At 38.9% G+C, this 13,788-nt stretch overlaps 1 protein-coding gene across 4 annotated transcripts in view; it reads left to right on the forward strand.

Moving 5' to 3' along the window:
- Window positions 1-13,788, forward strand: part of PKD2L2 (polycystin 2 like 2, transient receptor potential cation channel) — a 72,630-nt gene that overhangs the window by 29,662 nt on the left and 29,180 nt on the right. For 2 of the 4 annotated variants that reach the window (XM_004381031.1, XM_023735571.1), the window contains exons 6-8: window positions 3,329-3,557; window positions 4,873-5,043; window positions 5,336-5,517. In XM_004381031.1, coding sequence (XP_004381088.1) covers window positions 3,329-3,557; window positions 4,873-5,043; window positions 5,336-5,517 — 582 coding nt within the window. The remainder of the gene's footprint in view (window positions 1-3,328; window positions 3,558-4,872; window positions 5,044-5,335; window positions 5,518-13,788) is intronic. The other 2 variants (XM_023735572.1, XM_023735573.1) reach the window with 2 other exon arrangements.

Genomic DNA, 13,788 nt, shown 5'->3' on the forward strand with positions numbered 1-13,788 from the left:
ATCATAACAAATTATGGATAACATTGAGAAGAATGGGAATTCCAGAACACTTAATTGTGCTCATAAGGAACCTGTACATAGCTCAAGAGGCAGTCATTCCAACAGAACAAGGGGATACGTTATGGTTAAAGTCAGGAAGGGTGTGCATCAGGGTTGTATCCTTTCACCATACTTACTTGATCTGTTTGCTGAGCTAATAGTCTAAGAATCAGGGCTATATGAAGAACACAGCATCAAGATTGAAGGAAGACTTATTAACAACCTGCGATATGCAGATGGCACAACCTTGCTTGCTGAAAGTGAAGAGGACTTGAAGCACTTACTGATGAAGATCAAAGACCACAGCCTTCAGTATGGATTACACCTGAATGTAAACAAAACAAAAATCTTCACAACCGGACCAAAAAGCAACATCATGATAAACGGAGAAAACATTGAAGTTGTCAAGAATTTCATTTTACTTGAATCCACAATCAACACTCAAGGAAGCAGCAGTCAAGAAATCAAAAGACGCATTGCATTGGGCAAATGGCTGCAAAAGACCTCTTTAAAGTGTTGAAAAGCAAAGACGTCACCTTAAAGACTAAGGTGCACCTGACCCAAGCCATGGTGTTTTCAATCGCCTCATATGCATGTGAAAGCTGGACGATGAATAGGGAACACTGAAGAAGAATTGACGCCTTTGAATTGTGGTGTTGGAGAAGAATATTGAGTATACCATGGACTGCCAGAACAAACAAGTCTGTCTTAGAAAAAGTACAGCCAGAATGCTCCTTAGAAGCAAGGATGGGGAGACTACGTCTCACATATTTTGGACATGTTATCAGGAGGGATCAGTCCCTGGAGAAGGACATCATGCTTGGTGATATAGAGGGTCATCTGAAAAAGAGGAAGACCCTCAACAAGATGGATTGACACAATGGCTGCAGCAATTGGCTTAACCATGACAACAATTCTGAGGATGGTTCAGGACCGGGCAGGGTTTTGTTCTGTTGTACAGAGGGTCACTATGAGTCAGAACCGACTGGACAGCACCTAACAACAACAACTAACTAGGGGATTTTCCCTTGTGCAACAGTTAACAGTGAAACACAACCATGTCCTTTAAAATTTGTAAAAATGAATAAAACAAATGAACTACCTATAGCAGCCAGTGGAATTATACCTTTTATAGTCGTTACTTTTCTCTCAGGGAATCAGAGCTTTTTACCAACATCATTCACCCATCACAATAGTTTTTATCAGGATAAAATGAAGAGCACAAAATCATTTTTATGCCCTAAATAAAAATGGAAGCACTGGTTCAAAAGCATATGAAGAACTCCTGGTAATACCAGGTTAGGTCCAGATTTCCTGTCTCTAGGTTTTATGCTTATTCTGTGTTACCTTTCAAAATGTTATTTTTTAGAAACTTCAAATTTTGAAACTGTTACCTGGCTAATATATCTAATCAGTATTTGTACACTGAGATCTTACCCATTTATTTTTCTTTTTGTGTTCACATCTAGCAAATTAAACAGAATACTGTTGTTGTAGGGGAAAAACATCACAAAGTTTAGTAAAGAAGAAAGAAAGTTTTATTCAGCGTGTATTCAAAGGGGCAAAAGTGGGAAACAGACAACCATGCTGCCAGATCCATGTCTGCCTGAATCCAAGGAAATATGACACAACAGACAAAAGTGGGAAAATGGGCAAGCATGCTGCCATAGCCCTGTCTGCCCACATCCAAGGAAATATTACAGAATAGGCAAGAATGGGAAAACAGACAAGCATGCTGCCACAGCCATGTCTGCCTGAGTCCAAAGAATCATATATTCAAAAAGGCAAAAGTGGGAGATCAACAAGCATGCTGCCAACAGCCATGTCTGCCTGAGTCCAAAGAATATTACAGAACAGGCAAGAATGGGAAAACAGACAAGTATGCTGCCACAGCCATGTCTGCCAGAGTCCAAGGAACGTTGCAGAGATTAACATTACAAATAGGTGAAACCATTGAAAGCTTTAACTTTTCAGACTGGCTAGAAATTCTGATCCTACTTTTTGAATTGCCTTTCTTAACAATCATTGGTACAGATTTCAGTAACAGGAGGGTCTTCATTGGTCCAACAAATTTATATTCACTAAATGCTAATAGAAAAAGGTAAGAGTAGAAAGTCTTTTGTGTTCTGTTTGATTGGCTTTATGTGAAAGTTTCCCTAAAAGATATTTTCCAAGATTATCGTAGCTATTGTCTTTATACCTCAGGGCCCAGTTGATGTGTCCTTGTGAGTCCTTGTGAGCCCAGCTCCAGCTGGGTCACATTCTCTGTGCTCCAGGAGAGGGAATAAATGATTCCAGTATTATTTTCTAAGTCACTATCTGTTTGTTTCATTTTTTTGTTTATTAGTCTAAACTTTAGGTCGTAATATTGAGTTTCTTTCACTTCACCCACTCATCTGGTATTGAGCACCTAATATGTACAAGGTGCAACAGTTTTAGGTTCTGTTTGTTAACTAGGCTTGGGTTTTTTTTGTTGTTGTTGTTTGTTCGTTTGTTTGTTTTTCAGCACCTTATTCCAGTACCAATAATATTTGTAGTATCTTTCGGTAGGAATAACTATATTGTGGTCAAGGTGCTGGTTCCTTAAATTACTACCAATTCTTACTTATCTAAGGTTGTAGAGAACACCAGAAATACAGATCAAACCAGTAAACCACCTCAAAATCATTTTCTATTTAGTGTTGAAATTAATTTTTATACTTCTATTTGCATATGGATCTTTGTACCCACTATCCAGTGACTAAAGCAAGCAGAAAATGTTTGCTTTAGTGTAATATGTGGCCTTGACATTTAGAAGCAAGAAGCTTCTAAGCTACAGGGGAGAGTGTATTCCTGTATCCCTCCCCTGAAATATTCAAGAATTACATATGGGGGGTAGGGGGTCCTGACTAATAACAATAATTAACAGCATAAGAATTTTCTTGAACATGATTTCATTTTCCTATGGAGATAAATTGGTATTCCCGGTTGAACAAGCAATCTGAACACAGAATAGATTGAATGTCTGGCTAAAATCACATCTTATTTCCTCATTTACATTGGTCTTTGACCACTTTGAATATTCAGATATTCAAAAAAAAAAAAAAAGTGGATCCATTAAGAAATAAGTGAATCCACTGGAAAAATTTTAAATGAACCCATAACTCCAAAGAAACATATTTTGTACACAATAACTGATCATTATTAAAATATGTGTCATCACTGATTAGAAGATTCACTTATATTGAGTTAAGTACCAAAATATAAATGCTTGAAATATACAGTTACTTGTACAAAGCTAATTTTACAGATTGGTGGCAGAATTCCCTGCAACTGGAGGAATACTTACTTCATGGCAATTTTACTCTGTGAAGCTCCTCAGATATGTTAGCTACTATGATTATTTTATTGCTTCCTGTGAGATCACATTTTGTATTTTTCTCATTGTCTTCACAACACAAGAAGTAAAAAAAATGAAAGAATTTAAGTCTGCCTATTTCAAAAGTATTTGGAACTGGATAGAATTACTACTTTTGGTGGTGAGTATATATTCATGTATGTGGTGGAAGGGGGTCACATCTGAACACACCAGTGATTTTCTGCTCATCCAAAACTTACTTTAAAAGCTACAAGCATGAATCATAAAATGAACTTCTGTCATAGTACAATCTTATGGTGTGCTTCCAAAAGGGAGAAGCTGTGGGACTTTTGTTTGTTTTTGTTTTTTTAGTCTTCGGGAGAACAAGGATAAACCTAGATGACTAGGTGATTCCATAGGCATTATTTTTTAATATGAACAGTAGGCCTCCCCACCCCTACTCAAAAAATGTTTTCCTCACAGGGCCTCATGTTTCACCAATCTTATGTCTTTTGGGGGCAAGGTCCTTTAAAATGTGCTCTACTGTGTTGCCTAAATCTGCTTTTCTCCTTACACTGAATTTTGGAAGAACAGGCAAAGGACAAGTCCAGGCATAATACTGGAGTGGGCAGGGAATTTGAGCATCCACAGGATACCTTGTAGGAACAGAGGGCACCAGAATTGGTGAATAGTCTCTGAAAGAAACCAAAGACTGCCAGTTCTGGTCCTTGGAACATATTGAAATAAACACAGAGATGTAAGCAGGGTGGAACAAATGGTAAGAGCTTAGTCTTAGGAACAGTCAATAAAGGAATTTTCTGACTCATACAATATGATCTTCTACCCTTGTTGGCCCTTAGTTATAGCCAATCCAGTATTTAAGCCTTATTTCCCTAAACCAGATTAAAGGTTTGTCAGTCAAAAAGCGTGCCACCTCCTCCTGTTATCCCCAGCAAAGTCTAACATAAGGCATAGAATTAAATGTTTACCTGGGTATTTCCAGCAAGGGAAGTCAAAGGAAAAAATTTATGACAGTTTTTTAACTCTGCTACCTGACTCTAAACTCCTCTTCTAAAAGGGTTATTAAAGGATTCTAAAATGGTTTGTTTTTGTAACTGTAAATTTATTTTCTTGTAGTGTTATATCTGGTGCAATATACGAAACTTTTAGGTATTATGTGTTTACATGGTGCAGAAATCCTTACAGCCTAGTCAGAGTTATATAATCCTTTAATACATTTATGATTTGTGACTGAAAGAAACAAACAGGCAGAATATGGTGGCCAGGCAATCAATATTTTTCTACCTTTATAATTATGCCACCTTAAACTTCTGTAAATTGAGGGTTACTTCCACTTATGTAAAAGCCTATGTCTGATATCTCCCTACGTTTTTGTTAAACTTCTGATGAACTTGTTCATGTGTTTCTTCATAGGCTGCAAGAGATTTAGAAGTAAAAATAGTCTCTAATTTCACCCTTCTTATTTTCTCATTTAGTTATGTTTTATGGCCATTTCCTTCAACACATACTGTAATATACAAATTTTTCTCTCACTTGGACAGCTTTTGGAAAATACTGAAAAATATTCAGACTTCTATTCTCTTGCATACTGGCACATTTATTACAATAATATAATTGCTATTACCATCTTCTTTGCATGGATAAAGGTATTTATATTTTATTATATTTATATTACATAATACAATAGTGTAATGACATAATGAGAAATTAAACTACAAAGTTAGGGAAAAACAAAAGGATTTTGTCAACTGTAAAGTAATTTTTAAAGGAGTTTGGCTTTGTAATGATTTCTGGCAAATCCTCAAACATCCCATGGCTATTATTAAGCACCTCCTTTAAGTTGAAGCACATTTCTTCTGAAATTAATTTACCTTACACTGAATAATTATAGTCTTTGATATTCTCTCTTCTATTTCAATTAACTTTGTTCTTTTTCAGATATTCAAATTCATAAGCTTTAATAAGACAATGTCTCAGCTATCGTCAACCTTGTCCCGCTGTATCAAGGACATAGTAGGATTTGCCATCATGTTTTTTATAATATTCTTTGCTTATGCCCAGTTAGGATTTCTTGTTTTTGGATCACAGGTTGATGACTTTTCCACTTTTCAAAATTCCATGTAAGCTTTTAGTATAAATGTAATTATAGTTTTTAGTTTATAACAAAAAAATTATGGTAAGGCCTATAATAAGTAGTGACAAGCTTTAATAAATCTAAACTTGGTTTAATATTGTCACTGATGGCTAAATATCTGTCTCACTCATAAAGCAGGATTTGACACTGAAAGACCCAAATGGATAGTGGTATCCATTTCTTAAGTATTATTAAGTCAAGTTAGAAAAAACTAATTTTTCATTTTTCATTGGAAGTGAGAATTTTATCTAAGATAATGGAAATTGGCCATCATGCCTCTGCAATATTTAGTCTATGAGCAAAAGAAATTTAAATGTTTTCCTTAGAGGGCTCCATCTTTAGAATCTTTTTATTGATGTTGAACTGATTGTCCTTTGCTGATCTGGCAAAGATGTATTTTAAAAATAGCTTTATATCATAAAGAAATGAGTAGCTGGAAACAAACTTACAGGACTGATTAGGGTAGAATCCTGAGAAAAGTATTCTGGCATTTCTTTAAAAGTGAAATATTTTCATAAATGTACTATCTTTTTGGAGTAGATAAAGCAAATTTTATCTGTATAAGAAAAATTATGATAGTCTAAAACATCAATTTTCAAAAGATGTTCTATATAAGGTCCCTGGGTGGCACAAATGGTTTCCACTTGTTTGGTAACCAGAAGATTGGCAGTTCTACCCAACTCAGCGGCACAGTACAAGAAAACAGGCCTGGTGATCTGCTTCCATAAGGAAACCAATTTGACTCTCAAACACACGGGGTCTTTCCAAAGGTGCACTTCAACAACACAACAAAAGAATCCATGTCGAAATATGTTCTGTGGAATTCTAAACCAAGATTGTCTGGGGGAAAATAGCTTTATATTTATATGTTTGGGAAACTTTGCATCACCCTAATGAAAATAAGCAAGACTGAAGGAGAATTGACACATTTGAATTATGGTGCTGGTGAAGAATATTGAATATACGACGGACTGCCAAAAGAACGAACAAATCTGTCTTGGAAGAAGTACAGCCAGAATGCTCCTTAGAAGCGAGAATGGTGAGACTTTTTCTCACATACTTTGAACATGTTATCAGAAGGGATCAGTCCCTGGAGAAGGACATCATACTTGGTAAAGTAGTTATTGTTAGGTGCCATTGAGTCGGTTCCAACTCATAATGACCCTGTATACAACAGAATGAAACACTGCCCAGTCCTGCGCCATCCTCACAATTGTTGTCATGCTTGAGCCCATTGTTGCAGCCACTGTGTCAGTCCATCTCACTGAGGGTTTCCTCTTTTTTGCTGACCCTCTACTCTACCGAGCATGATGTCCTTCTCCAGGAACTGGTCCCTCCCGATAATGTGTTCAAAGTATATGAGATGAAGTCTCGCCATCCTTGCTTCTAAGGAGCATTCTGGATGTACTTCTTCCAAGACAGATTTGTTTGTTCTTCTGGCAGTCTGTGGTATATTCAATATTCTTCACCAGTGCCATAATTTGAAGGCATTATGTGTCCAGCTTTCACATGCATATGAGGCCATTAAAAACACCATGGCTTGGGTCACGTGCACCTTAGTCTTCAAGGTGCCATCTTTGCTTTTTTAACACTTTAAAGAGGTCTTTTGCAGCAGATTTACCCAATGCAATGTGTCATTTGATTTCTTGACTGCTGCTTCCATGGGCATTAATTGTGGACCCAAGTAGAATGAAATCCTTGACAACTTCAGTGTTATCACGATGTTGCTTATTGGTCCAGTTGTGAGGATCTTTGTTTTCTTTATGTTCAGGTGTAATCCATACCGAAGGCTGTGGTCTTTGATCTTCATCAGTAAGTGCTTCAACTCCTCTTCGCTGTCAGCAAGCAAGTTTATGCCATTTGCATATTGCAGGTTGTTAATGAGTCTTCTTCCAATCCTGTTGCCCCGTTCTTCTCCATATAGTTCAGCTTCTCAGATTATTAGCTCAGCATACAGATTGAATAAGTATGGTGAAAGGATACAACCCTGATGCATACCTTTCCTGACTTTAACCACAATGTATCCCCTTGTTCTGTTGGAACGACTGCCTCTTAAGCTATGTACAGGTTCCTCATGAGCACAATTAAGTGTTCTGGAATTCCCATTTTTCGCAATGTTATCAATAATTTGTTATGATCCACACAGTTGAATGCCTTTGCATAGTCAATAAAACACAGGTAAACATCTTTCTGGTATTCTCTGCTTTCAGCCAGGATCCATCTGACATCAGATGGCTATCCCTGATTCCACGTCCTCTTCTGAATCCCGCTTGAATTTCTGGTAGTTCCCTGTTCATGTACTGCTGCAGCTGCTTTTGAATGATTTTCAGTACAATTTTACTTGTGTGTGATATTAATGATATTGTTTGATAATTTCCACATTCTGTTGGATCACCTTTCTTTGAAATGGGTACAAATATGGATCTCTTCCGGTCAGTTGGCCAGGTAGCTCTCTTCCAAATTTCTTGGCATAGACAAGTGAGCACTTCCAGCACTGTATTCGTTTTTTGAAACTTCTCAATTGGTATTCAGTCAATTCCTGGAGGCTTGTTTTTTTGCCATTGCTTTCAGTGCAGCTTGGACCTCCTCCTTCAGTACCATTGGTTCTTGATCATATGCTACCTCCTGAAATGGCTGAATGTCAACCAGGTTTTTTTGTTTTTGTTTTTTTGTACAATGACTCTGTGTATTCCTTCCATCTTCTTTTGATGCTTCCTGCATCGTTTAGTATTTTCCCTTAATATTGCAACTCGAGGCTTGAATTTTTTCTTCAGTTCTTTCAGCTTGAGAAATGCCAAGCATGTTCTTCCCCTTTGTGGTCTTTGCACATTTCATTATAATACTCTACATTGTCTTCTCGAGTCACCCTTTGAAATCTTCTGTTCAGCTCTTTGACTTCATCATTTCTTCCTTTTGCTTTAGCTACTGAATGTTCAAGAGCAACTTTCATACTCTCTTCGGACATCCATCTTGGTCTTTTCTTTCTTTCTTGTCTTTTTAATGACTTCTTTCTCCATGTATGATGTCCTTGATGTCATTCCACAACTCGTGTTGTCTTCAGTTGTTAGTGTTCAATGCGCCAAATCTATTCTTGAGATGGTCTCTAAGTTCAGGTAGATATACTCAAGGTCATGCTTTGGCTGTCGTGGACTTGTTCTAATTTTCTTCAGATTCAGCTTGAACTTGCAGATGAGCAATTGATGGTCTGTTCTGCATTTGGCCCCTGGCCTTGTTCTGTCTAATGATACTGAGCTTTTCCATCGTCTCTTTTCACAGATGTAGCCAGTTTGATTCCTTTGCATTCCATCTGGCGAGGTCCACGTGCATAGTCACTATTTATGTTGTTGAAAAAGGTATTTGTAATTAAGAAGTCTTTAGTCTTTCAAAATTCTATTATGTGATCTCCAGCATTTTTTCTATCACCAAAGCTGTATTTTCCAACTACCAGTTCTTCTTCTTTGTTTCCAACTTTTGCATTCCAATCGCCAGTATTTATCAATGCATCGTGATTGCATGTTTGATCAATTTCAGACTGCAGAAGTTGGTAAAAAATCTTCAATTTCTTCATCTTTGGCCTTAGTGGTTGGTGTGTAAATTTGGATAACAGTCGTATTAACTGGTTTTCCTTGTAGGCATGTGGATATTATCCTATCACTGACAGCATTGTACTTCGGGGTAGATCTTGAAATGTTCTTTTTGACAGTGAATGTGATGCCATTCCTCTTTAATTTGTCATTCTCAGCATAGTAGACCGTATGATTGTCTGATTCAAAATGGCCAATAGTACATATCAGCTCACTAGTGCCTATGATATCAATTGTTTATGGGTTCCATTTCATTTTTGATGATTTCCAATTTTCCTAGATTCATACTTCGTACATTCTAGGTTCTGATTATTAATGGATGTTTGCAGCTGTTTCTTCTCATTTTTGGTTGTGCCACATCAGCAAACGAAGGTCCCGAAAGCTTGACTCCATCCACGTCATTAATGTCGACTCTACTTTGAGGAAGCAGCTCTTCCCCAATCCTCTTTGAGTGCCTTCCAACCTGAGGGGCTCATCTTCTGGCACTGTATGAGACAGTGTTCCACTGTTGCTCATAAGGTTTTCACTGGCTAATTTTTTTCAGAAGTAGACTGCCAGCTCCTTCTTCCTAGTCTGTCTTAGTCTGGAAGATCAGCTGAAACCTGTCCACCAAGGGTGACCCTGCTGGTATTTGAATGCTGGTGGGCACAGAAGCCCCCACCATACAACAAAGTGACAGACACATGTGGGTGGTAAAGTAGAGGGTCAGTGAAAAAGAGGAAGACCTTCAACAAGATATATTGACACAGTGGCTGCAACAATGGGCTCAAGCATAACAACGATCATGAGGATGGCCCAGGACCAGACAGTGTTTTTTTTCTGTTGTACATAGGGTCGCTTTGAGTCCAAATTGACTGGACGGCACCTAACAACAACAACAATGGAAATTTGCAGTGCACTTTAACATATGACTCTGAGAAACCCTGCAGTAAATGCACTGTTCAACTTTAATTCAAAATTCCCCAAACTTATTTTTCAGTGAAACTTTTACTTGATTTTTAGGAAACTTTGGTCTAAGGAAATGTCATAGATCGCCCCTCTGTTTTACATCCAAACCCATAAAAACCCATTGCCGCTGAATCAATTCCAACTCATAGCGACCATATACGGCAGAGCAGAACTGACCCATAGGGTTTCCAAGGGGCAGCTGGTGCATTCAAAATGCCAACCTCTTGGTTAGCAGCCGGGGTCTTAACCACTGTGCCACCAGGGCTCCTTTTTACATCCACATGTAAATAATTTAAGTGCTGCTTGTATAAAATTTATAACATTTTTATAAGATAACCCTTTACTGAATCAGCAGTAGAAAGAAGAGTGGACTAGGAACCACGAGGATCTGTACATCTAGTTCTAGCGCTAGCTGCTTAACTTATGTAGACCTTGGTTTCCTTATCTGTCAATTGAAGGAGCTGGATTAAACCCCAGATGCCCTTCCAACTCTAAATCATGATAGTTTGAAAAGTCTAATTAGTTCATCCAAGAGTAGGTAATAGATGCAGTTCCAATATCTTCTTGGTCCTTTCTTAGGATCTTAATTCTTTTAAGTGTGATTTAATAATAAAACTTTTAGTAGACTTGAGCACTGAATAGAAATGTAGTAATTTACAGATCCTTGGAAACTTGTTTTACTTGGGTAGTGGGAAGGAAAGGAAGATGTAAGGCAACAGAATAAACAGAGAACTTTGGAATGAGGGGACTTCTGCTTTAAGTAATAGTGTGCTAGATTATTCAGACCAACCTCCTCTTGAGGACAATTTTAAAAACTGGATGAAATATATAGAACACTGAAGAATGAACAAGAAAGTGAATCACAACTGGGTGAAAATCAAAAGGCAAGAACCCACAGAGGTAAGCCCAGCACCCGAAGCTACTTTTACCCTGAGGGCATTTTTGCTGATCCAGAAGAAATAGCTGAGAAACTGTTTTTTTTTTTTTTGTCCACCTCTCAGGGAGAACGAGACATAAGGCAAAGCCCAGGGCCTGCCCAAAGAGTGTATATGTGGAGGAAGGTGGAAAGGGTGCCTGATAACCTCTTCACTTATAAAACAGTGACTCTGAAGTACTGCAGCCTCAAGTTAAAGGTGAATCTCTCACAGTGACTTGAAGCCTGGGTTCAATCACCTAGGTGTCCGGGGAACCTTAGGTCTTGCACTTGGATTAAGATGGTGGCAGGCTGAAATGTTTGCATATACCTGGCTGACACAAACAAAAGAAGCTTCTCTGGGGGAAGGTATATTCATCCTAGGCCTCAAATTATTTCTACAAGTAATTTTTAAACTATAATGTATTGCTTGCAGTCAAAGATAATCTAGTACATAAGAGGAAGAAAATCATAAGAACCAGCATACACAACAGACATGATAAACAGACTGATGTTGGAATAATCAGACAATATTTACTATATTTAGAGAAATAAAGTACAGGTCAGAAAATGTCTTCAGAGAACAGGAAACTAAAAAGTGACGTCTTTGAAAAAGAATCAAATAGAATTCTGGAACTGAAAATTTCAGTAACTGGGATTAAAAATCCAGTGAACAGGTGTAACGACATATAAGACATAGATGAAGAGAGAGGGAAGTGGAAGATAAGTCAGAAGAAATTATCAAAAATGTGGCATGGAGAGACAAAATGTTGGGACAGGGTATGAGACAAAGGACAGAATGAGAAAGCCTAATATATGTTTAACCTGAGTTACAGAAGATGACAGAGGAGGCGGAGCCAAGACAGTGGTGTAGTAAGACGCTTCCTATATCCCTCCTACAACAAAGACCTGGAAAAACAAGTGATTTGATTATACATGAATATCCAGGAGCCCTGAACAAGGCAAAGTTGAGGAGTCGAACTGAGTGGCAGGAGGAGAAGGAGATGGTTCAGAAGAAGCCAGCAGCACCAGAGCGGTGGCGGCAGGATGGCAACTCTTCAGCCGCGCCGGCTACTTCCCAGCAGCGCTGGGTCTGCAGTGAAGCAGGCAAACAGCTGTGGGCGCACTCGGAGAGCAGCACCAGAGTGGTGGCAGCGGAATGGCAGCTCTTCAGCCACGCCAATAACTTCCCAGTCACGCCGGGTCCGCAGTGAAGCAGGCAGACAGCTGTGTGCACATTTGGAAACCAGTTTCCACATCAAGAGAGATCCAGCAGCAGAGATTCGGCTTGGACACTCCAAACCAGTGAAAAGCAGCTCCCAAGAGGCTAAAATAAGTACACGCGTGCACCCTTTCACGGGGATTAAAAAAAAAAAAAGCCCATTTGGGAAAAACATCTATCCCTTTTACCTCCTCCCTCAGCGCTCTGCACCAGGAGTCCGCTGGGCCAGAGGTACATTCCAAAAGGTGCCCTGACCCATTCTTCTGGCCTTGGAGAGGGAACAAATGAGTTACTGGCTCCCCTGAGCCAGGAACACAGGGTCGGCACAGCTCCTTTGCTAGGCACAGATATCGGGTCTGCAGACTCTGATTGCCTTACACCCCTGTATAGACTCGTGGGGACCCATCTCAACAGCGTTAGCCCTCACTACCACAGTACAACAGGGCAAACATCTGAAGTTTAACTTAAACTGCTTCAGCTGTGAACTGGCAGATTTATGACACTCGAAACAGCCCTGCCCCTTAAGTAGGCACTTTTATCGATCTGCAGCAGGGGCTTGAGGACTGGTGATATCACGTAAAGTGCTTAGTCACCTGCTACAGGAGTCCAAGAAAAAGTGGTGCCCTCGAGTCTTTACAGCCAATAGAGTGGGGAGCTCATAGTCCGGCTGCAAAACTCACCTATCTACTCACCCTAGAGAATAGGGACGTGCTTTCCTTTCAGACTCTCAGGGGCAACCATCAGCCCCCTGCCTGGCTCAGCATGTGATCCCCTACCACAGCCAGAGTCCAGTGCCTGCACCAATCACCCATGCCTCTCTAGGACTTGGGGTGAAAGCCTGCATCACACACTTGGTGACCAACTTCCCAAACACCTGAGCTGAACCCATATAGGAAAATTTAATGGACTCCTGTGTGCATGTACGTAGTTACAGAACTACCTGGTGACAGGACGTTAGACATCCAAAGGTGTCAAAAATCAAACTAGTGCACACGAGCAGCCTATCTAGGCATATCAAAACACAACAAAATAAGGAGCTAGGCCTCACTAAACAAATACAAGATAAAATTATAATCAAGTATTGATGGCTCAGAGACAACAGTCAATATCAAGTCACATAAAGAGGCAGTCCATGATGGCTTCAGCAAGCTCCCAAAACAAAGAATCAATAAATTCTCTGGGGGAAGAGAACTTCTTGGAATTACCAGAGGCAGAATACAAAAGATTAATATACAGCACTCTTCTAGAAATTAGAAAGGAAATTCTACAGAATGTAGAAACATTCAGGGAACATACAAAGTAGTAGCAGAACTTAAAAAAGTTATTCAAGACCATAATGCCAAATTTTATAGGCTGCAAGAATCCATAGAGAGACAGCAATCAGAAATCCAGATCAACAATAAAATTTCAGAATTAGACAACTTAATAGTCATAGGAGCAGAATTGAGGCAGTAGAAGTTAGAATTAGTGACATTGAAAATAAAGCTCTTGACACCAACTTATTTGAGGAAAAATCAGATAAAAGAATTAAAAAGAATGAAGAAACTAGGAGTCATATGGGACTCTATCAAGAGAAATAACCTACAAGTG

Source organism: Trichechus manatus, unplaced genomic scaffold (assembly GCF_000243295.1).
Source record: "Trichechus manatus latirostris isolate Lorelei unplaced genomic scaffold, TriManLat1.0 scaffold00080, whole genome shotgun sequence".
Taxonomy (NCBI): Eukaryota; Metazoa; Chordata; class Mammalia; order Sirenia; family Trichechidae; genus Trichechus; species Trichechus manatus.